Source organism: Alligator sinensis, unplaced genomic scaffold (genome assembly GCF_000455745.1).
Source record: "Alligator sinensis unplaced genomic scaffold, ASM45574v1 scaffold1491_1, whole genome shotgun sequence".
In the NCBI taxonomy this organism is placed as follows: domain Eukaryota; kingdom Metazoa; phylum Chordata; order Crocodylia; family Alligatoridae; genus Alligator; species Alligator sinensis.
Window position 1 is genome coordinate 120,115 of NW_005843059.1, and position 25,616 is coordinate 145,730.

General features: G+C 41.1%; 1 protein-coding gene across 1 annotated transcript in view; it reads right to left on the reverse strand.

Annotated features, from left to right (window-relative positions):
- ACOT12 (acyl-CoA thioesterase 12) overlaps nucleotides 1–25,122 on the reverse strand; it is a 55,108-nt gene extending 29,986 nt beyond the window's left edge. Inside the window, exons 1-7 of the mRNA XM_014526484.2 lie at nucleotides 25,085–25,122; nucleotides 20,442–20,605; nucleotides 17,174–17,243; nucleotides 10,476–10,536; nucleotides 9,152–9,253; nucleotides 4,811–4,955; nucleotides 2,344–2,500 (exon numbers count right to left, since the gene is read on the reverse strand). Of these exons, the coding sequence (XP_014381970.1) occupies nucleotides 2,344–2,500; nucleotides 4,811–4,955; nucleotides 9,152–9,253; nucleotides 10,476–10,536; nucleotides 17,174–17,243; nucleotides 20,442–20,605; nucleotides 25,085–25,122 (737 nt within the window). The remainder of the gene's footprint in view (nucleotides 1–2,343; nucleotides 2,501–4,810; nucleotides 4,956–9,151; nucleotides 9,254–10,475; nucleotides 10,537–17,173; nucleotides 17,244–20,441; nucleotides 20,606–25,084) is intronic.
- Nucleotides 25,123–25,616: the final 494 nt, after the last annotated feature.

A 25,616-nucleotide genomic window follows, 5' to 3' on the forward strand; every position in this document is an offset into this window, starting at 1 on the left:
GCTTCTGACCCAGCTATGTTGGTCAGGGATCGTACCAGAAGAAATCCCAAGTACAGACACAACCTAAGTGTTTGCAAGATTGGGACCTTCAGTCTGTAAGTGTTTTGAAATGGGAAACATTCTATTACTCTTAACACTACAGAACACCATCAAGCCCAAATCCTGATTGGGGCCTTTAGGCACTACTGCAGTAAGAATAATAATAATGATGCAATTAACTTCTTGTCTTTAAAGGCCACATTTTACCCTCATAAATGTGCGCAAAACTCCCACCAAATTAGTGATACCTACATATGTATATTTAAAAATGCATATGCATATATGAGAGCAGATTTAACCTTAAATCATTTTTTAAGCCTGGAAATTACACAATTTTGCAGTATTCTCAGTCCTAACTCAATTGCACCCCATAAACTAATGTACCAGTATAGCTAAATGCACACAATTATCTGTTGCTAATTAATTGACTAGCAAATCTTTATAATGGACTAATACATTCAAATGACTTTGTAATTTCATTAAGAACAATTGGCTTCTCTTATTTAAAATGCGAATGGCTATCTCATTTCCATTACTCTCAATAAAAATACAAATATAATACTACTAAAAACAGAAGAGGGATGACAGATGTGATGTTTTAGTGTGGAACATACCCTAAGTATTAAGCAATATTTTCCTAGAAAACTAAGAACTGAGTATTTTTAGGTTAGTATAATATATGAGAAAAGACAGATCTAGTTCAAATGGACTTTCAATGACTTCAGTGTTGTCTTTAAGATGCTCAATTACTCTCACAGTTAAAAAAAAATAATGCTTCAGAAAAAAACCTTATAAGGGTGTTTTAAATTTATTCTCAAAGTATTACTTTTTCTTCCTCCTCCTGTCTTTCCCATCTAAGCCTGTGACCATAGCAACTCTTAACTGGCACTTTAAAAGGTCAAATCTAATTCTGAGTTACAAAAGGTTTGTAGGGAGGCTAGCTATTTTTCTAGCATAAAACACAGGCACCCTTTTCTCATTTGGTATTGTTGCCAATAAATTATATTCAACATACACAGTTCTAATGAAAATATTTTAACTGTCTGATTTGTTTCGTACATTTGTTTGTTTGTTTTAAATCTAAACATTCCCCTTGCTGGGCCAGATTTATTGAAGAGAAACAGGTAAAAATTTGGGGGCCAGATCTTTTGTACCCTCCCATAAATCATGAAGCCTATGGCGCTCCAGACCAGTGTAGGATCAGTATGCTTTCTAATTTTAATAAAACGAGATGTTTATCCAACAACTACAAAAATATCTTTTATTATCAGCACAACCACTGGCTACAAATCAAAACTACATGAATAATAAATAGGAAAGTCATTTAATTATTAAAGTTAAAATGAAAACATATCAAACATATCTAGCAATGAATTAGGTCATTTAGTGTGTGAGGGGAATTTAGATAAAAACTCTAGTCACATACAAAAAAAATCTGTATGGGAGACCAATGCCAATGCAGAGGAAATTGAGCCCTTCAAAGCAGAAAGGAAGGCAACTGTGCTTTTGGACCACAATCATCAGCGAACTTACTGAGCATAGAAATAAAACTTTGTACTTTCCATCTAAGAATTTCAGTGCACTTTACACTGGGAGAAGAATAGTGGGGAGAAGAAGATAGGCGAGCATGATTACTCCTGTTTTACCAGAATGGGAGCTGAGCTGGTGAAGTTAAGTGGCTTCTCCAAGGTTTTATAGTGAGTCAGAGGTAGTGGCCAAAATAGGGCTCCCTTTTTCTGATACCAATTCTAGTGCCTTATTCACACACCTCCATTGTCACTCTGACATTTTCCTGGCCACTCCACAACTCAGCTCTGTAGAGCACAGGAAGGTGAAGTCTGATATGAAGTCTCTCCATTTTAAGATTTCTACTGATGCTGGAAATCTTATCTTATACAATAGGATTTTACCTTATATAGAGGGATAATCTTGCAGTTAAGACACTGCACTAATCATCAGGAGCCCTGGTTCAGTTTCTGGTTCACCTATTGATTTTCTGTTTAGTCTCAGGCAAATCACATAACCTCTCTATTCCTCAGGACTCCAGCTGCAAAAATGAGACAGCAATATTTCACAGAGCTGTGGTGTAGCACTGAATCGCTCTGGTGAGGAGTACCATTGGACATCTAACATATAAATATGCACATGATCACTCTTTAGCTCAGCAGGAGGACAGCACTGTATGTGTATTTTTAATAAACTGCAGTCACATACTTAACCTTAAAGTGATGGGTTTTATGTTTTGATTTTATGTAAAATGTGTCCTTTCAGAATTACACAAGAAAACACCAAACAGAAAAGTACCTTGCTGAAATACTAGCTACTGTCTCCATCCAAGCCATAATCTGGCCACCAAATGTATTTTCATGATGATTTGCGTGAGGAGGCAAGACAAGTTCAATGCTCTGCACACGGGTGAGGTCAGTTGAAACAGCAACTTCCTCTTTATCACTAAAATTATCTGAAACACAGTAACAATATATTTATGGGATATTCAAGGTAGCAGCATTGCCAGCTGACATAAGGAGAACATTCCCTTTTCCCATCAGTAAAAGGATCTATCTGCTTTTTGTGCAATTAAAAAAACAAGCTACTGCTGCTTCGAGTAACGGCAACAGCCTGAAGATTCATCAGGATGAGAGCTGTTCATCACTGTAACAGCAATAAGAAGGAACAGTATAGAGAGACAAACCACGTTGGTTGCAGCTTAAAATGTTGTTGAGAGGAATTACCAATTCGCCACATGAAAGTTATATTAAGAGTACACATTTGGGGAAATCAGGCAGTTAACTATGAAGCTCACCTAGCTGAAAAAGTAGGCAGTCAATATACTTCACCAAATTTTCACTATTGTTCTTTGTTGCTTTACTTAATCTGCAAAGTACTTTGTAAGTATAGCTTACTACATACTTTTCATCTAAATATCTTTCATAGACCCTATTTGATTGGCATAGGCAGTGCTAACGATTGTTAGAATGTAAGATTATAAAATTATCATGTCATACTCATCCATAGTTTAATATATAGTGTGTGATTATTAAAGACAATCTTATAATGAATATGCACATGATAAGAGGCAGACTTAGGGTTGTGTGCACAACCTTACCTTTGCCAATTCCTCTTTCAAATGCTTAACAACATAGCTACATGTTTTAATAGAATGCACAGGTGTATTTCTCCATATGAAAATATATGAGCATAAACACATTACATACATTCTGATTAAGACTATATGGACAAACTGAACCTTGAGATAACTTCATTTATATCAGACATGAATCTGGATCTCGGTGACTTGGAGGTGAGGACTTAAAGGCAGAGCATGCCCTCTTTTAGGTCCCAGTTCATCAAGGCACTTAAGCATATGTAGAATTTTAAGCATGTGATTAAATCTACTCAAGCTAGTGCTTAAAATTATTTATGTGCTTACAGGCAATGTAGAGTCACGGTACTGACTTAACCATGGACCCTACTTGTGAGGGGCTCTGAACTAAACCACTGCCTCTGGGTCTTTCGTTATATAGTTGTTTTGAGGATGATTTGTGAGCACCAATTTAAGCTTGCACCATGTAGCCTATCCAATTCCATTGGACCTCACTTACTTGTTTGACTTCTGACCTAATAAACTGTGTTTCACAAGCATCATATAATAGTTTGGACTCTGCTAATTACCTTGCACTTTGGACCTGCTTAAAGTGTTGTATAATTTACAGTCAAAAGTCAAACGTCAGTTTCTTGCTCGGTGTTTTGTAACTATTTGACAGTTAGCAACTCATATTATTTTAATTTTTTCCCTCTATTCTACTTTCTGTATACCTCTGTAGGAATTGAACTGGTATTAGTGAAGGCAGAACACTTCTAGGAAATTTCCCTAATATAGACAGAGATGTGGAAACTAAAGTTTATCACTCCTTGATTATTCTTTGGTGGTCTTAATCAGTTTCTTAATGGACAGGTACAATTGGGATAATTTAAAGAGTCCTCTTAAACTAGACATTCCAGTTCTATATAATCTTATTAAATCATTAAGGCTATGGATTGTATTGACAATGGACTATTTTTCTCAGTAAGTAATACAATCATGACTGATGTACAGAAATATAGATATATACTGGGTGATGTGAATACTAGACATTTCTTAAATGTTTGTGAATAGTTTTGTGGTTGTAGAGAGGAATACAGTAACCCTGATTTAAGTCAAACATAAAACTGGCAAATAAAAGCAAACTTGGTTGAAAACAGAAAATGGCTATATTTCAGTTTTAATTTGGTCCTGGAACATTTTGAATTCTCCTGAGGGCTTAGATATCCAGGCTGAAAATTTTTCTTCTGTTTCTTGATAATGATCTCCTTGTTTAAACATAGTTCTCATAGCCAAAAAACAAAGTGGATCTTCTCCCTCTAGCTATGTCTTAATGGTACCCTTGGTCTTCATTTTTTCATTGAAAAATTCAGCTTTAAGTCTGAATGAATGCACAAAACCCTCAAGAAATTCTAAATATGTAAATTAAATGAAACCTAAATATAGATCACACATCAGCCCATGTGTGAGCTCTGGCCCTCTATCTTTATATCTGAAATCCCTGAAGCATTTATGAGGACAGAGATCACTGCCTTATAGATTAATCATTTGCTACCCTCTTGTGAGCACGGCATACTCCTCCTATCCAGGAGCCTTATCCCAAAACTTTTGTATCGTCATACCCCTACTCTAACTTGGCTGCTTTTTGCTCCCCTCCACCTGCCAATAATTATGAGTTGTGTCCGTTACTGTTTTGACTATCTTCAACTTTACTCTCCAGCAACAGATTCTGAAAGACATGTTCATGATCCAGTCGGATTTTTCTTCTCTCAGTAGCCAGACTGTGCTCCAGAAGATCCTGGGGACACTGAAGCTCTACTGGTTTAATCTTAACCTACACAAAGGAAAAGAAGATTTGTACTTTGAATGGCACTTAAATCCCCCTTAAAATGGCACTTTGAACACGATTCATAAAGTATATTTGCATTAGCATAGTCTAGAATTCTTTACCATAATAAAGTAAGTCATATTAATGCTGTTAAATAAAGAGTTCAAATTCAAGTGATTCTTCACTACCTAGTTTTCATTTTTAGAACAGAGTCATTTGTAAAGATCTGATGACATTTTTTCTGTTTTTGAAAACAACAAAAAATACAACCCCTTCCAAAATTCATTTTATTGAAAAGCTTCTTATAAATCAAGAAAGGAAACACACTTTTAAATCAGCTTGAAGGGTTACCATATATCATGTTGTGTACAGGGTGGAATTTCTGACATTATCTATTTGCACCCCAAGCACTATTTTCTCCCAAATGCACACCTTTAAAAGTCCCATGATGGTGCAAATTTATAGGTCACCTCCCCCTTCTAAAGGCACAGCAGCGCAAATTCCATGTATGCCTGTTACTCTGGGTTGAACCAGCCAATTTAGTGGTACAAACTGAAAATCTAGCCACTTGGCTTTTGAGTGAAGTTGTTATTTACATTGGACACAGGCAAAAATTGCTGAGGCTCCAGTAAACAAATGGTCTATGTGTCCAGACTATGTGGTCAACCCTCAGATACCTTACAACATGGCACAGGAGCTTCAGCAAGATCCAAGTCAACATCTACTGCTCTATGTGACCCATAACAGTTCAAGTGTTAAAATTTATCTGTGCTCTATTCTTTTCTTGAACACTCTTCCCAGAACCTTTTGTATAAGTCTGTCCATGGCCACACACATAATTTTTTCCAAACATAAAATTGGCTCCATCCAGCTGACTTAGGCACTGTTTAATTGTGACATTTCCTGTGGAGTCCCCTGTGTGGATACCTTTGAGAGTGTTATGTTTAAGTTGTTACATTTGCCCAGGGATTGGAGGAGGAAACAGTGGAACGGTAGGCAGGGTACTGCTTTTTATATAAACAAGCTTTATTGTTCTATAAACTTAACTCTTTAATCTTCTGAGAACAATGCATGGTACCAGAAATGGGGTAGGAAGAAATAAAGAAAAAATGGAACATCTCAAAATTCCAGAAGTTAAAGCTGTCCAGCAATGGAGCAGAAAACTGGAAGAAATTTAAGCAGAGTTTTACCATATATATGATGGCCAGTGGAGCTAGAGAGAAGGAAGATTCACTCAAGGTATCTATTTTATTAAATACAGCAGGCCCAGAAGGTTTATAATAGCCTACAACTGTCAGAAGCACAACAGAAAAGCTATGAGATGGTAATATAAAAGTTTGAGGAATCATGTATACCCAAACAAAATGAAACCTTTAAACCATATAATTTCCACATGGGACAGCAGAAAGAATGTGAGGCAATAGAGGTGTTTGTCAAAGACCTCAGACTGCTGAGCCAGACATGCAAGTTTGGAGACATAAAAGAGTCTATGATCAGAGACCAAATAGTATTAGGTATAAGGGATACAAGCCTCGGGAAAAGACTGCTAGAGGATTCTGAGATTAATTTGGAAAAGGCAGTTAGATTGTGTCAAGTGGCTGAGATGACAAATGCCAGACTGCAGAAGCTGAAGGAAAAAACAGAAGCTGAACTAGACAGGATTACAAGACTGCAAAAACCTAAGGTAACACACAAACAATACTGAAAGGAAGACCTCACTATGAAGCAGGCAAGTGGAGGCCAAAGAGAATTGCTTGAAGAAATAATGGTCAGCTGCAGATCCTGAGGAGTTACCACAAACCCATGCAATGCCTGCATTTGGTAAGTGCTGCAATGAATGCAAAAGAGTCAATCACTTTGCAAGAGTTTGCAGAAAGGAGCAGGATGCAACACACAAGAAACAGAAGGTGCATGCTCTATGCAATGGGGATAAGGAAGAACTGTCACGATTTTCCTCACTGGCACAATGTAAGAAGTTCATTCTTCTGAGGATTGGACAATCACCTTGAACACTAATGGATTAATGGTAACTTTTAATTTAGATACAGGGGTACAGGTCACTGTATTACAAGAATACATTATTAAAAAAATGAAAATGAAACCCGTGTACTATAAGAATAAGAAAACAAGACTTAGAGCATATAATGGTACTTCCAAGTTGGGTTGTTATAGTCGTTGAAGCACTCCTCCATAACAGACAACTCAGGGTCCACCTTGGGAAGGGGATAAGCACATGGAGGAGACAGGCCAATGGACTTCCATAGGGCTCAGTGCTGGCCCCAACCCTATTCAACTTATACATAAATGATCTACTAACAACCACATCCTGCAAGTTCATCTATGCTGATGACATCTGCTGCACTACTCAAGCTCCATCTTTTCACACTCTGGACCAGACCCTGAATGAACATGTGACAAAGCTGGCAGATTACATGACAGCTCATGCCGCATCCTGCCAAACCTGAATCCAGTGTATTCCATTTCCACAATGCCAGTGCCAAAAAAGAACTTAACATCTATATGGGTGGTCACAGACTAAAGCATGATCCCACATACTTGGGAGTGTCTTTAGACAGAACCCTGACTTTTCAGGAACATCTAAAGAAAACAACAGCAAAGGTCAAATCCCAAAACAACATGCTAGTCAAGCTTGCTGGATCAACATAGGGAGGTGCATCCACAACATCCTGGACTTCAGCTCTTGCCCTATCATACTCAGCGGCAGAGTATTGTACACCTGTTTGGCAAAGATCATCACATACAAATCTTGCTGACACTCAGCTGAACGCAACCATGCATATCATAACTGGAACCCTCCGCTCAAGTCCCCTCCCCTGGCTTCCCGTTCTTGCAAATATAATTCTTCCACAAAACCGTTGTCTGATGATGACCCGAAAGTTGATCAAAACTATTCGTGCTGCACCTTACCTACCACTCTATGATGACCTGTTTAATCCACCCAAGGCCCACCTTTCTTCACAATGCCCCTTATGGAGCAACCTCCCTGACAATTCTTTAGGCTAAAGGACATTTTGGCACAATAATAAATAGGTATAAGCTAGCTCTGAATAAATTTAGGATGGAAATTAGTATGTTTCCAAACATCTGAGCAATAAAGTTCTAGGACAGCTTCTCAGTAGGACTCATAAGGGCAGAAAACCTAACTAATATTAAGAAGGAAAATGATCAGTTTCTGAGGAGGATTTTATGACACAGTTGCCTGTGATAGTTGTGGATTAGACATGCCTAGTGAGCAAACTTTCCAGTTCTATTTTCCTAATTCTGTCAATAAGGCTGATTATTGTAAGGAAGGCAATTTCATTAATGGAGAATTTAGAAAAATGACAACATAGGCAGAAACAAGCAGACTGGCAAACTGGAAGAAAACAGCCCATCAGGAGTTGAAAGAAGACCATTAAAATCTTCTCATAATCTGGACTTTAGACTGCCTTTTTGCCATCAGTTGAAAAAAATGGACATCACTTTTTCACAGTTGGCAAAATTTGGGCCATTACATAGAACAGCATTGTCCTGTCTAAGTGGCAAAACTGTGCGCCACATGTGGCCTGTGAGGAATTACATTGCAGCCCCTGGGCTTCTTCCCAGCTGCTGCTTCCCTCATCTCTCCCTGGGCTCTGCCTCCCTCCTCCAGCTTTTGGTGCCTGCCCTTGCCCCAAGGAACAGAACAGTGCAGCATGATATGGCCGGGAGAGCTGAGGATGAGCCTGGGGTTGCACAGGTGCAGTGCAGTGATGAAGAGCCTGTGCAGGCATTGGATGCCACAGTGGGCAGGGTGCAGGGGTGAGGTACAGGAGTAGGGGGGCTTCTGCCTGGTTCAGTGGGGGGGGGTATAGTGCCTTGGGCATCTTGGGGGGGGGGTGCTGTTGGCATGTATTGCAGTGGTGAGGGTAGGAGGGCCTACACAGTGCAGCGAGGAGGCCACAGGTACATGGTAGAGTGGGAAGGGAGTGTGGGTGCATGGTGCAGCAGTGGCTGGGCACGGGTACAGGGTGGAGTATGGGCTAGTGTCTACACAGTATGCAGCCTGCAGGGCCGATGGCTTGCCTTAGTGCAGTCCACAGATGTGCAGTCCCCATTGGTGCAGCCCGCAGGGTGTTTGGCCCCCAGCCCCTTAGAAGTTTGACAGCCCTGACATAGAACATTCTTTCCATGCCAAGATTTTTCTGAATTAAATGAAGTACCTTTTCAGCACCAACTGGTCTAGCTACATAAGTAGCATAAGCCACACACACGAGTTTCTGAACATTAGACAAGATATCCTGTACAGAAACCCTGATGCCAACCTGAAACAAAACAAAAGTTGCAAGATTTTAATTACCAGTTAAGGCAAAAAGATTTGATCACTGTCGAGTTAACGATTGCCTTATATTCACTCTGAACGTAGAGTGCCCTGGTATCAATCATCCTGAATATCTGAAACAGCTTCAACATCCACGGTGCCTTGGAAATTACCTTTGGTATAATATCTGTAGATGGATGTTTAACATCACTTTAAAAAAATAAAACAGACATTTACATTAGGCTTTATGGACTTTTACTTCCATTTACTTATGTGCTGTTTTGGTTCCCTGCTTGAGTCTTTACAAGAAGTAGAACTTGCATCAGCAAAAATCTGTACAAGTCTATAAAACACAATGTGAGGCAAATTACTAGTGAAACACTTTATTGGTTCATTTGAAATAGACATGACATGCATCAAATCTTCGGTCTTTAGAATTTGTAGAGCACTTTGGAACACACTCTGCCTTGGATGCACTCACATCATTCCCATTAATGCTAATAGAAATTGCGCTTGAACAGAGAAAAGAGAAAAGACCCCTGGAGGTTCTATTCTGATTTCAGAATAAATGTCTGGGCAATGTACTGCCATGTCCATTACAACATAATGAACATCTTGTATCTGAGATAAGGATCTCTATATCATGAGTTTCAAAAAGGTTTAGAAATCCACCCTTCTAGCTGTGGGCCATGATCCAAAGCCTACTGAGGTCAATAAGCTGTGGCTAGGCCAGTATTGACTATCTACCTCACCCAGTGGGTGCGTCTACATGAGATGCTGAGCGGAGTTACTGAGCAGTGGCACCTGTGAACATCTTTTAAGTGATGCTACTGCACCGTAGCCTAATAATACTGTGCAGTGGCGTATTAGCACTGTCTGTGCTGTAATGCGTTACTACACAGTATTATTAGTCTACTGCGCAGTCAGCATCTCATGTAGATGTGCCCTGTATGTCGTATTATATTTGGTAAAATTATTAACTCTTCAGGGACATGTTGTTACTTTGGCATAGCTCACTCACTGGCCTGCACTATACCATAGAAATTTAAAAATCATTTGGGTGCTGTTGTTTCATAGGTGGATGCTACATATTTTTTATGAATATTCATTAAGCCCCTTCTGCAAACATAAAGGTTACAGTGTTAGTCTTCTTCCATTATTTTTCTCCCTTTACCTCTTCATACTTTTTATATATTGTTAAAAAAGGAAGAATGAATATCACCTACTTCCATGCTAGTACTGAATGCTCGGTTTACTTTTGTTTTGACATTGATGATTTGTCCAACTCTGAGGAGAAAGGAAGCATCTCATTACATTACATGATAATTACATAAATGAATCTGATCCTAAAGCACAAAGAAGTCAATGAAAATCCTTCTGGTGATTCCCAACAGACCTTGGATCTAGCCCAATAAATACTGATAATATTAGTGCTCTATCTAATAGAGAGGAATTCCATAAATGAAGCAAATTATGTGTCAACATAGGCTTTACTGAAAATACCTAGGTTCAGTAATTAAAAGTAAAAACAACAATAAAGAGATAAATGTACCTCAGTAAAGAAGCTGATGAACTAAACAAGGACTATTCAGAATACTTTATAGGCTTATAGAGTCCCTTTATGTTATAATTATAATTTGCAGTTATATACTAGTTTCAAATCTATTTAGAAACTGGGTTCCACTTTTACACCCAGAGGCATAAACCACTGGGTTTTGTTAAATCACTGAGTGAACCTGTATGCACAACACTACAATGCTGATGTTCCTATCTTATATTGCTCAACATGTGCATGGTTTGATAAGCAAAATTCATCTTCTTCCACACAGGTAAACCCAAAACAGGCCTTGTCCTGTGGTCTCACTGGAAGATTGGTGGGAAAGATTACATGCTACCAATTTTGGACAAGCTCCCTCTGTCCCCAAAAGTCTAGTCCAAAAGTTTAAATAACAACTACCAACTCTTTAATTTGCTGATGGGACCACTCTGGCCAACTGGATCAGTGTAAGTTTAGATTCTATCCATAATCCATTTCTTCTAGACTCCTCTTCCTTATACTATACACCAGGGCACAGTGAAGGGCTGGCACAAGGTATTTGGAGTGAGTTTCATTCTGACCAGGAGAGCAGAGAAAGGATGAGTGAGTCAGAGCCACAGTTGATGTAATGTGGCGTAAATCCACTGACTTCAGAGGAGCTACATGAATTTACACCAACTGAGGCTCTGTCCTACGTGTTTGTTAATTAAAGTAGGAAGAAACAGGAGATCAAGCAAATTTTTTATTATTATTATTTTTTAAAGTTAATCTAAAACTTTTCTGAAATTGATGCTCTCACTGCCAGTCTTAGCTGTGTACAAACACATACTCACATTTCGACATTTCTCCTGCCTTTGTGCGGGACATAAAATCACCCTCAAAATCTACCGAACCCTCAACATTCCAGTTCTGGTTATGAAATTCAGTGGGAGCCTTAGAAAACAGGATTGTTAAAGGAAATATATGTGCCTTTTGCAGACACACAACTCCTTTCAAGAAGCAGGTACAGGATGAGCTTTTTATGTTGTCGACTGAAGGAAAAGACCAGTAAAGTAATGCAATATTTCTAAATTGTGCAGACAAGAGATCATCTAGTCCATTTACATAAGGGGGAAGCTGCTGAGAATAGTAATGTGTTATTTATGTACAGACCTAGAAAAGAAATTAAAGTTATAGTCTTGTAAAGAAAAAAAGGCTGTAAAACACATCTTAAACGAGCTAACTTAGTTGTGTTCTCCGAGATGTCTTTGAAGACTTTTTATCTTCTGCTCAGCTCCCAACAGAGGCTGAATATTTGCTTAGTTACAGGTAATGACAAGTAGAAGGTGAAGAAAGAATAATATTCAGGAGATAAATGATGTGATTGAACAAGACACACACTGATAGCAGAATGTGACTCATAACAAAAATTCTGGCAAACTTAGGGATGCTTGTAAGAACATTTTTGGCTATTCCTTTATCAAAAACTTTGTGGTACATTAAATATATGAATGCTGGATTTCACATGTGCTCAGCATGTTGGGCAGAAGTCTTCCATCTAGGATTCCTCTAGGTCACTGACCAATAGCACAAATCTCATTTACTTTGAAAGGTGGTTTCAACATTTTCATTCACCAATGCAGAGGCACAGCTAGCTATTTCTTCACCCTGGGTAGAAGGGGGTTAGGCTGAACACAGAAAAATGAGGATGGGTGTTGGGCAGTCTTACCTGCTGCAGCATGGAACTCTAGGGGCTGGAGGCTCTGCTGTGGACAGCAGGGTGCACAGTCCCCTTGGCAGCCTCACTGCCCCTTCCCTGGGAGTGATGCCACTGCTACAGTAGCTATGGGTTTAACTCTCTCATAGCTGCTGCCAAATTATATGCAGAACAGTACTATAAAATCCTTAACTGTGTGGAGACTGTGGGAGGGTTAACACAGTACCTATTGGCAGCAAAGCAAGGGGAGCAGGAGTGAGGCTGATAAGGCAACTCCTGCCTTCAGTCTGCATGGTCAGAGGTAACAACCTCTGGAGGATCCTGTGCCAAGTGCAGCCCCCAGCTGCCATTCCTGTGCTCCTCTATCATCAATGTCCTTGTCAGCTTTAGAAATAATGAAAATTATGTCCGGCTTTGCTGGGGCAGTGCCACTTTCAGTTTCTACAAAGGTCTAAGGGACGTGATAAATGTCTTTCTGAGAGAAGACTTGCTGTATTCCTAGTGGCAATACCCATTTTGAGTAAGGGTAGAACTGCACGTGATTGAAGGACAAAATCAGAACTTCAACACAATCCTTCAAAACCCCCTCCAAATACTGCAATGGCAAACAACCTTGTAGAATAATTTGGCCTACTGTTAATAATGTAAGACTTTTATAAAAGTATATGATTATTCTGACAGGGAATCTTCAGTCTGAAAAGCTTTTACTGAAGAAACTGAAAATGAATATTTCTTCCAAAAAACTGATAGTAAATATTATGTTTAAAGATAACCCCACTGGCAAAATATGGAGGAAACTGTACTTATGTGGGAGGCAAAGATAAACCTCTGAGAAACACCACGCAGAAATGTGTATAAGTTGAAGAACTCTTCCACTTTCTACCACAGTGAACATTTCAGAGTAAGTTTGACTCATAAATGCTTCCAATTTCATTGTTCATTCTCACTCAGCTAAAATGAAATTCAAGTTGGTTGCTCTCCTGTCTAGCAAAGTAGTGGAAAGACTAGTATTTAGTAATCATCGTTTAAGATCGGGATGTCAAACATATGGGCTGTGAGCCAGATCTGGTCAGCAGGCCTTCTCACTGTGGCTTCTAGAGCACATGTGCCAAAATGGCTGACACCCAGAGGGTAACACCACCTTCTGCCCTTAGCTTCTACACAATTTCTGGTTTGCAACTGCTGCTCAGTATGCACATCAGCACATGGTTAGATCCTGAGGGGGACTGTCTAGTCAGCAAGAAGACTCATGGTCTGGAATAGACTCACCAAGTCATTTGAGTTTGATAAACCTGATTTAAGAGATTAGTTTCTGAAATAATCTCAGCCTATGCCATTTTTCAAGCAGTGGAAAGATACTTACTGTAGGCATGTCTACACGTGCAATTAATTCAAAGCAATAAACTCTGGTGCATATCACGCCAGAATTTATTGCTCCTGGGCATTGCTCCTGGGCACATTTACATGTGCGCTCAGAACTGCAGCACGTTGAGCCAGGTTGGAGCAGCCCAGCTGGCAGGGGATTCAAGGGGTCAGCCTGCCAGGCCAGAGCTGCTACCCCCAGCAAAATGTGCTGTGGAGGAGCTAGCTGGGGCTCAAGGGTGCTCCAGTGTAGCACTACCCAGCAGGCAGCTCCTGCACTGAAGCACCCTCGTGCCCCAGCCAGGCCTGTCAGCATCTACACCTGTGTTGCTGCACAATAAAGAACTCTGTCATAGGACCAGAGCCAACCCAAGGGGTGTGTGGGGCCTGGGGCATATCAGCCCATGTGGGGCCTGTGCTGGGTGGGGGGGGGAGTGTGGCGGTGAGCAGCTGGAGCACAAAGCCGGCAGCGTACAGCAGCCGCACAGAGTGCTGGCGCCCTCAGGGCCTGTACGACACTGTCCGTGGGGCCCAGGGTGGTCACCCCGATTTGCATCCTCAAGGGACGGCTCTGCATACGACAGTACTTATATTTACAAGTACTATCCTACAGTGGAGTTTATTAGCTTACTGTGGCCTAATAGGGCTGAATGTGTAGATGTGAAAACATTACTGCAGAGCTAATTAAGCAGCTCCACAGTAAATGTCTCTTGTAGATGCCCTGTGTTTATTTTTTTCACATGAGGTACTAGGCCTGTGGTCAGCAACATTTTATAAGCAGTGGGCCAAAAGCATAGGCAACACCAGTGTGGGGCGGGGGGAACATGACACGATTCTACTTTGCTGCCATAGTTGGGGCCGGGGGGGCAGCCCCATGCCTCACCGTTGGTGCAGAAATCGTGCTGTCACCATCACACCCATTGCTGCCAGGCACTCGCTATGGCCAGACTGCGGCCCCATGCCCTACACTGCTGTTGGTGCACAAACCTGGGGAGGCAAGTGACCCCCCATGACTCCCCCAACACACGGCAGAAACAATCTAGATGAGTATGAGGAGTATGTTTTGCCAATAGCTGAAACAATCTAGATGAGTATGAGGAAGGTCACTGCCTCCAACCTGAGTGCTGATGCCACAGCCATAGCCATGTGTCCCCATTATTTCTCCCTGCCAGCCGCCCTGCAGCTAGAGTGCTGCCAGAATGCCACCAAAGCCTCCCCGCTCTGTGGGCAGAATAAAATTGCTCCTTAGGCCATAACCTGCCCACAAGCCATAGGTCGACGCCCGTTACTGGTTGAGTCCTCCAATTTCTTAGTTGGGTATCTGAAGGGCATATGTGGGGTAGGCTTTACAATATGCTGTGATTATTGGTAAAAGAGGAGGATATGATATGAATTGCCTTCCCCTTTGGTCCCACTGTCAGAGTGAAAAACATGAGTTAGAGAGCTCGCATGGCAGACAGCCTCTGAATATGGGAACACCAAGAAGCTCTCTCTTCTACAGGCTGCACCTGACAATTTGAATAGAAATTAAAAAACACGGGTTTTAGAACATTTCATTTTCATTGGTATATGATGAAATATATCAGAATGAGGGGTACATGACATGAGAAAAAACAATAAAAGAACATTTTATATCAGACAGTGCTTATGCTATTCTTGTGAACTCATACAAAGTAAGAGGGAAGGTGTGGGAATTTATTCTTCATCTTGGCATACAACTAATATTCTAATATCAAGTTTAAATTGTGGAAATTTCAGTTTCTACACATACCAGAAAAAGTATTCACAGAAATGTTAATTCTTAATAGATTTGGTAACCTAATATAGGTGAATGAAACACTGGAGCAGGAAACCTGCAAGATGTCCTTATTATGTACTATAGTCAAGTTTAAAGGGGCTTGTTATGAATTACTTGATATGCTTGATCAAATCATATTAATTATACAATGCTCAGCAAATAACATGGTAAGAACTACTCCAGTTAGCATTATAATCCTGACCTATGGCAGAAAAGCAATTAAATATTTAGGGTCTGTTTCTGCTCTCAGTTACAAGTGTATAAATTCCACTGGAGTCAATGAAGGTTGAAATGTACCTGAGAGAAAAATATAGTCTCTATGTCATTAGCAGGACCCTTTGATCACAGTTTTCCAAAGAGAAGAGCTTTTCTGGAGAAAGCAAAATGGAAATGACTGCAATCGGGAAAAGGATTTTTGAGGGCATTTAGTGAAGAAGGTCAAGCGGTTCTTAAAATTTCCACATTCCATTTGGCCACATTCATGTCCTCCTCTCATCACTTTTATTGCACTCTTTTGCTGATTGTAAAACCAGACTGTATATCATAGGTATAACTGTATCTATATGGCAATTTCACTGGCAATTTTTCAGGTGTATGTACAACTGTGACAAGTACACATATACATATGTTTTTGTGTGTAAATTAATCTGAAAATTGGGCTTAATTAATTTCCTGCCTAAACATTCCATAATTTGCAGTTTGCAAAATGCTATTATTGTCAGGGTTAAGCCTTTTGTTTTAACCTGGCTACATCCAAAGATATATATTTTCATTTTTGGCCAGGTCAAGGGGGACTGATGGTGCAGTGGATCACATTTTTATAATGCAGTAGTTAATTTGCTGTGCAGGAGGAAATCTGAAGAAAAATGATGTCTCTTTTTAATAAACATTTAACTAATGAGTTAACTCTGTAACACTGGCCGCAGGACTCCAACATTACTATCAAGGGCAAAAGAGTTGGCATTTACCATGCAATCTTTTAGCCTCAAGAAATTGCAAGTCCCTGACCAGGAAACAGTTATAGCAAAAGTATACACATAGTTCTGTAGATGCATAAACATATACTTTTTACAAATAAGTCCTCAGTTATGAATTTTTGCTACTTGGATATAGATTTTTAACTCACTGAAGGAAGGAGATGGTCAGAAATACATTGATAAAGAGCTTTCCAACTACTAAAACTTCCTATAGCAATTGCTCCTCACTCAAAGCAGAATCAATAATGGTGTTTACTAATCTTTTTAACCAGGGCCAAAGATCACTGGGCTTTCAGTTTCTCACCTGATTTCTAGTTTATTGGGTCAAAAGTAAGTACACTTTATTTCAAACTTCATGGAACTGATCTTTGCCTTCCAGTGGATTGGCAGTTTTAACCCTTGCACTGTAGAGAAATGTCAAAAGTGAACCATGTGCCTGCAGGGAAATCATTGACCCCTTATCTCTGATTTTATATGCTTTGGTTAATCTGTTAAATAGAAAAGAAGAGCATTCTAAAATGATAAGGCTTGATGATTACTCTTCAGGGTTGTACCTTGCAGTCTCTTCAAACTGTATGTCATCCACTGATGCTGTCACACAGGAAACACCAGCATGTTTCTCAGCTTAAAACAGAGAAATACAAAGATGCAGAGTTATTATATCAGATATATTGCTGCAAACCTATCATTATCAGTGTAGATATTGATATAAATACATATACTAGATTAATGTAAATGTGATCTGTATATGATAAAACAGGGTGGGTCATGATTCACCTTTTGGTCACACTGATGTAAAGCCAGAACATATCCTTTGAAATTACACCAGCATAAAAAACAGAGCAAAATAAAGCTAGCATCAGTATTTAGTGTAACACATCAGAAACATCAAGGTATCAGACTAAAAGGCCATAATGATTCATTCTGTCCTTCAAAATTAAATTCAAAATTAAAATATCTAAAATGGAACGATGTTATCTAAAATGGTTCATGTAACTAACAGTTTTGAACAACATGAGGTACATAACAAGTACAAGGGGTAACAAATACATGGCAGGAGAAAATTATTATTATTGCATGATAGAAAAGTATCATTGTTGCTATGATGCTGGGGTCCAGTGTAAGCTGAAAGAGGTACAGGACGATGTTATTTATATCCTGCCCAAAGTGCTAGGCACTACTTAAAACGAGTACTGGCAACTTGTATGAGGCTGAAGTAGCAAGTCCCACGCACAAAGGGGAAGTTCATCCAAAGAAGCTGTGATTTTTTTGTCTATTTTTCAATGACCACTTGCGTATCACATCAGGAAGAGCTCCCTACCAACCCTGCGGTAACCTTCCATCTGTCCCTCCAACAAGTAAATGCATGTTTGTAGATGTTCATATATGCTCAGGGTAATGCCAAGACTGATATATTACATACCAAAGTAAACATGTGACCTTGTACTTATAGTATTCATTTTCTCTTCCTTTATTCCCACTCATTTGCCATTTGCATTTGCTTGCATTTTGTCTGATACTTAAATAGTAAAGTGTCCAAGCAAGGAATGAGTTTGTATTATTTGCCTTCCTAGTAAATTTTGGGTTGTTCAAAATAAGAAATAATAATATCCATATATAATGAATGAAACCTCCATAACATGGCAAGAGAAACAACTCCTTTGGCCTTGAGAAGTCAAAACATGTTGTTTATTGTTGTCCTCTTCATACTCATTTACTTACTTATTTACATTTCACTACAAGGCCTAGTCAAAGACAAGAAATCCACTGTGCCCGGTGCCTAACAAACGCAAAACGGAAAGACAGACCCCAGAGAGTTTTTAATGCATGGATATTGAAAGACAAATGAAGAAAAAATAGAAAATATGAGACTATTGCTCAACATGATAGTAGAAATAGCACATGAGTAGACTCAGCACCTGTACCTTTGTAGGAGGCATTATAACAAAGGAAATGTTGAAGGACATAACTAATGAGAAGACTGAGGTAGGTTTGATGACATTTATAAGCATGAGGGGCAGCACAGGAGAAAGCACAAAAAAACAGGTTTTAGCAGCTAGCAAGATATGCCAGTTACTGTGCAGGACAGGTTCTCACAGCTTTCTATGCATAGATAATAAATTAAGTAATCTGCAAATCACTTAATTTTGCCAATATCGACATCATGATTATTATACTACACTTAGTGCATCATATGGAGGTGCTATCCAGCCAAAAATTTACAAACATATCTGCTAATCTCCTCAAGGCTTAATATGGATTGTTAATATATGCAGTTGCACATGTGAATGGAGTTCAGAGATGGCAAAGATCTGAAATTCCTTAGTATTATTGAAGTTACAAAATGAAACAGGGGAAGTTAAAAGGCTTGCATAGGTATGTTATATCCCCCCACAGAGAAGCATATTTTGCATACAGTTTGTTGCTCACGAAGGCAGGGCAGGATGGCACCTCTGACTAACTGGTTCGGTGCCACTCTGTCCTACCTTTTGCCTGACTTCGGACTAACGTAGCTAGCCACCTCTCTCTGTTGATCATGAGGAACCCTGTACAAAATAGAAATTGGCACGTTTACACTTGTGGTGAAAAAAAAGGACCTTCTTTTGTTTATTGTTTAGTTTGCCTCCTACAGATTTCAGTTTGTTTTTTCCTTTCTCCTGCCTTAGGTCAGATTGCTTGGTCTTTCTTTCTTTTCACTCTGGGCAATGCTCTTTTCTCTTTGGCTTTCCTGACAGTTCCTGGCAAATGGTTTTGCTATTTTGACTGTGCTCCATTAGTTCCTGGTTCCTGGCAAATGGTTTTTGCCTTCTTTCTTCTCAGTTTTTCCTGCCTACTTTCTTCATCCCTCTTTTTTCTGGTTTCTCTCTTTTCTTCATCTTTGCCATGATCCTTCCCACATGGCAATTCTCCTTCTTCTTCCTTACTCTCCCACCTGTAAGTCCTATCCCAAGCTAATTCCCTTTTCTTTGACTATGATCTTTCCTGTCCCTTGCCACAGAACATAATTTCATCCAGAGGAGAAACTGAATCTCCAGTGATTACTTGTGATGATCCACGAGGTGACCTGCCTGAAGGAGCCTGCTCAGCAGTCTTAAGAGAGGGTCAGTCAATTCATATGGGTCACCTGGAGTGCAGCACCACTGCAGGCACAAGGGGCAGAGAACAGCCTATTAACATGCGATAGCGAGAGGGTCTCCAGTTATGGGAAGGAGCTGCCTCCAAATGAGAAAATCAGCTGCTCTGAAACACATCCACCAAGTTTCAGCAAATTATACACTTTAATCACTTTATACCATGCCATTAAAGGGGGGGAAATGCGGGCAAACATAATGGACCAGATGTTAGTCCACTATGGATGGTCACAGAGCATCACCGAGACATAGCCGCTCAGAGGCAACGCACACAACTAGATGAACTAGTTTAGGCTCCAACACCCCAGCACCCATGGTCCCAGATAAGTGGGTGGGAACAACAGGGCTGCTCATCACTCCCCAAATGGCTCCCGCCTTCCCATGGGAGTCCAGGGCATTTTGCTTGGGCCAGTGTACTAGGGCTGCATCCCCGGGCGGGGGGAGAGGGGCATTCCATGCATCCTGCACCACCAAGGCCCTGGCGTCTGCTGCAGGGTCATCGCCAGCGGCTGGCAGAGTCTGCAGCGCCAAGCCAAGGCCCTTGGCCCTGCAGTCAGAGGCCAGGACTCCTGGGTTCCTTCTGCTCCTGCTGGACCCAGGCTCCTTTCCTCCCCGCGCCTCAGTTTACCCCCTCCGCGCAATGGGTGCATTCCGTCGCCCTCCACGCCAACCCTCCCCGGCGCGACCCTACCTGCCAGGCAGGCGGTGGTGTCGATCCACTGCAGGAGCTCGCTCCATGGCCCGGCCGCCGCGGCGCCACCCGGCTGCGAGCTCTGACTGACTGACTGACTGCAAGGAGCGCCGCGCCCGGGCGCTGGGACCCGGGGCCTCGCGCCGCCGCCGCCACCCGCGCCGCTTCCAAGGGAGGCTGTAACAAGGGCTCCCGGTTTGGGGAACCTGAGGCCCGGGCAGGTTAAGGCTGAGCAGCCCGCTGCTGGGCGGGCGGCTGACACTCCTGGTGCCCTTGGTGGACAGTGGCATGAGGGTTGCCACCGAGGTGCTTCTCATCGGGCGCCGTGTCTTTCCAAAGTCTTGTTCATGGAAGCGGGCAGCGCGCCATGGCACCGCTCTGGCCACCGCCCCTCAGATCTCCTGGGGAGCTGCTTCAGTCCAGGGGCCCCACCAATCCTGCTGCAGCCTTCTTTGACATCTGTAGGGAGAGCTTGTCGCCAGGAACTGGCAGGACTTCTTGTGGAGGTCCCTTCTCAGTGACTGACAGGAAATGCCCGACTTGGAGATCATTGCACTTCTCCTAAACTTGGAAAAGAAATACTGTGAATTGCCTTTGCGCAGCTCAAAAAAGTTCAAAGTGCAGCTGCACATTGCCAGCCAGTCTGCATTTGGCCTTTAGCTACTGGACTGTATGCCTAGTCTCAGGCATACAGTGTACCAAAGGACACATGTGCCTGATGGAGGGGCAGAGTGGGTGGGAAAGACTGGTGCAGTTGGTGGAGCAAAGGCAGCGCTCTAGGATACAGAGAGATAACAGGGTAGAGGAGCAGGGCAGGTTGGAACCGTCTCAGGAGGACACAGCCTGCACGCAATGCAGCTCTTACAAAACAATCCAGCAACCCATAGGAAATGGCCAAAATGGAATTTAATTCTCAGTGCTCGGTCATTTTATTCTTAATTTAAAAAAGCTAGAATGCTAGATACAATGCTGCTTCATTATTTCTTAACCTTAAACTTCCATGTTTATAAAAACATATGTAACAGCAGGGAATTTCTGTGTTTTAGGCTAATGAGCCAACCTGGCTCACCAAGGTCCTGAGTGTAGAAGAAAGTCTCTTTCCACGTATTACAAGCTTTATACTATGGCATGATCCTTTTTTCCTTGTCAGACGACTCTCACAGCAAGTAACAGGACAACTATAGCATCACATTCTGCACACTAGCTTTACCAATTGGTATGCTGGACTGCTCTCTGAACTTATTTCTATTCTGTGTTGCTTCAGAATGAAGTTTGTTCTGAATTCTCCTTTCCTTTTGGTTCAATGGTTAGGATTATGGGAAAGAAATGAAAGTCTTGTGGAAGACTAATGGAAGACTGGGAGACATGGCTTTAATTTTACTCCTGATGAATGCACCTAAATTGAATGCAGTTTCTATTCTTTTTTTCCCCTTTCTTGTCTACTTCATTTTAGTCCAGATGCAACAGTGCATCTAGTTGTTCCTGCCATGGATCTGGAATCTCAAAAAGGAAGTTTCATCAGAATGAACAGAACTTCCTTTAAAGAATGCCTTGTCTTTGCTTGGCTTCGTCTGTAATCTGTAAATTACTTTCCAGATTTGCTTTGTCACATTTATTATGTAGGCTTTCAAGATTATAACTGTAGCTGTTGTTGCTTTTCTCACACTGATAGCATTCACTTAAAATTAATTTAGACCTACTGATCAAAGATTTGGCCCATAATATATCTGTTGTCTGGTATGAGATTAGAAGCTGCAAAGATGCTGGAATCACAGACAAACATAGTCTAAATAATCTACTCACGTCTAAACCTTTCCAAATTCCACCAAGTAATACATGCTCAGAGTGAATGATGGGTAAAGCTCTCCTAGGCTGTGTGGAAGAGTTTAAAAAAGCAGAAACTGTAACTTCTCTAGTAACTACTGTCAACAGGAAAGGCAATGACTTTAAGAACACATCTCAAAGCTCCATGTATCTTTTGGTTCCTAGGAAGGAAAGTCATTGGACGGAAGACATGTTCTGCAGGAGCATGGGATGCTTTCCAAGAACAGATAGATGTAGGCAACACAGGACTCCTACCAGCAGTGTGCATAGCCACAACTTTGGATATATTGGGGAGCTTTGGTAAATGGTTACTAACCTAACTAGAATGAAAACCACATATATCAGGAGTATGAACAAATGTTTCATTTGTCCCAGGACCTGTCGTCCCTGTGTTTGTCCCAAGACAGAAAAGCTGCAGGATTGGTGCATGCACACATTGCCCTTCCAATTGGGGTTTAATGAGCAGCTGAATATATTGTCACTTTTCTGCCATTGATCCAAGGATGCAGTCCCAGCATGTCCATTCAGACACACTTTGTGATGTCCTGGGACAAATGGTTAGCAGATCTTATCCTGTGAACCCCCTGGGATGAATCCAATGTCTGTTTGTAGTCTGAGAAATAAGAGTTTAAAAGCTCAACTGTAATGCACTTTCCCATCAGAAAGTGCAGATAAATAACACTATCCAGCCAAATCACAAAGCTACAATGAGAAGTAATTCATTAGGTCACAATACTTGGCAACTTACATTTGCTTAACAAATCTAACCCACAAAGAACCCTATTGAAGGCAACGGTTCTGTTCACAGGCTTTTAAATACAGCCTCATTCTTTATAAGATTAGGACCTTAATGCATACCCAGTATTTTGAAAATGTAAAATTACAAAATGTTGTGTAAATGTTACCTATTATTTTTAAATAGGTCATTGCAATATATGGCTTCTTGAACTATCAGTGTCATTTGCTGTGCTCCACACATGAGAGACTGTAGTTTATTTATTAGTAGAAGCAGCATTAGAATTATGGATCGGACACAGGCTGCATCCAGATGAGTATGGATATGTGGTATGTGGCACCGCATCTGTGGGAGATCCTGGGGCCAAAAAAACCCATGCTGAAAACAGCAGGGCGGCACACATGGTGGCAGTGCATGCTGCCCCAAACCAGAGCCTGGCTAGCTGGAGCCATGCTCCAGCTGCCAGCCAGGCTTCCGGCTGCAGCTGCAGCCCCAGGTGGCCCCCAGCATCCCAGGTAAGGCTGCTGGCCCCAGCCTTCCCTGGGGACCACAGCTGCTGGCCCCAGTCTCCACTACCTCACAAGATATGTTGCAGTTGTCTGGACGTGCTGGTAGGTCGCGTCCCCATGTGCAGAAACATGCGTTTCCAGGGCCGCAAAAAGCAGCAGCACACATTTGTGCCACAGCTTTGTGCCCCAGGCCATGCCCCTGCACATGCATTCTGGCCAGGGCTGGATTAACACATAGGCAAACTAGGCATATGCGTGTAAGTGAAGAAGGGGCCCAGTTATGCTTATTTTACATATCATAATTAATGAGTGAAAAAGTAATATAAATATACAATATTAAGTAGGGGCCAAGAGTTTGTTTGCCCAGAGCCCACTAAAGGGTTAATCCAGGTGTGACTCTGGCGTGCACCAAATTTTCCTGGGTGGAATAAGGGAGGCTGGGCAACAGCTTTACCTGGGGTCCTGGGGCTCTCACAGGGCAGTAGCGGCACTGATCTGGCCAAATGGAGCTTGGCTGTCAGCCACAGTGTGGCTCTGGATGGCCAGGCTTCATTTCTGGCAGTGCATGCTGCTGCCATGTGCACTGAACTGTTTTTTGTTGTAGGTTTTGTTTTTTGATACTGGGACATCCTGGTATCAAATTTTGGCACCACTTTGCAGCATGGCACACAGTTGCACGTTCACTGCATGCGATTTGCAGCGCCACTAACAGGTTTGAGGTGCTGCAAACTGCACCTGCGCACTCATGTGGACGTGCCCATAACATCCAAAATTAATGAAAAAATATAGGATTTTTTTTCAACCTAGTCATTTGTTTGAAACAAGAGAGCATTGAGAATTAAAACAACTGACATCCTCATCTTCTTCCCTGAAAGAAGAGACCTTCACATTGCTTTGTCACTCACAAAATAGATCTATAGCCTGTTCACGTTAATTTATGCAGCACACGAAGATTCAGAAAGCAGGCAGACAATTGCAATCTATGCGTCTGAGGTTTACACCTGACAGGCACCGGTCTACTGTTTCAAAATAAAATTTCAAGTATTAGATTGAAAGGATTAATTTTTTAATCATGCCAGATTGCGTAGTGTAGTAATCCATTATCTGTGCTCAACAGTTGGGAGGTTACTTTATCCTGAATTAACCTGTACACCATTTGAATGCTCCTACCTCATCTACATTCAAGACCATCAGGCTGCAGCTCAAGCTCAGATGGCTGACCACATCACCTATGAATGCCCTTATGGCCCTCTTTCAAGCATCCCAGGTCTTACTGACATTGACCATTCCACCTGTAAATGTCTTTCTGGCCCTCATGTTTCCAACATATGAGTGTGGCGACACTTGCATCATCATTATCAAGACCATCAGGGTCTCCTGCCTTGATTTAAACAACTTCTAACTTTGCTTGTATCTCACATGATATGATCTGTTTCAGATTCCAAAATACTATATTGACAAGTCCGAGTTTCCCATCCTGCAAAAATTTGAAGGATCACTTATCTACAAACCTGTTAGTGGATTCATTAGCAGGCATCTAGTCATAAACCTGACTGTATTTCTGAGACACTTACCTAAGAGCCTTTATAACTGCTACTAAAAAATCCTTCATTCTAGGGTTGTCAATATGATTTGATCCAAGACAAAAGCCTTTTCTATCCTGTAAGTTACAAAATATTTAAAAATCTCTAAACATAAAATAATATTTAGTGACTTTGCAATCCATGTTAAACAAGCTGGAAAACATTTAACTTCCCTTGTGTTGTATTTTCACAGCAATCTAAAAATGGTTGTATCTTGTAGATAAAGATATATCTTTTCTGCTTTCATGTATTTTAATGAACAGCAGAGTGATCATTTACATGAAGGGAAATCAGTGCTAAAGATGTTATACATATAAGAAATCTGCTTGTACTCTCTGCAGATCTCATAAAACTTTGTGTATCTCTGGCATGAAACCCATAATGCATATTATTGCAAGATAACATATATCTTTCCATGAATTCAGTTCTAGAAAGTGAGCTTGTATCCAAGTTTCTCATGTTATTCTCTGGCTGCAGCTACATGTACACTTTACTGCAGTGGGCTAATTAGCTGTGCAGTAAA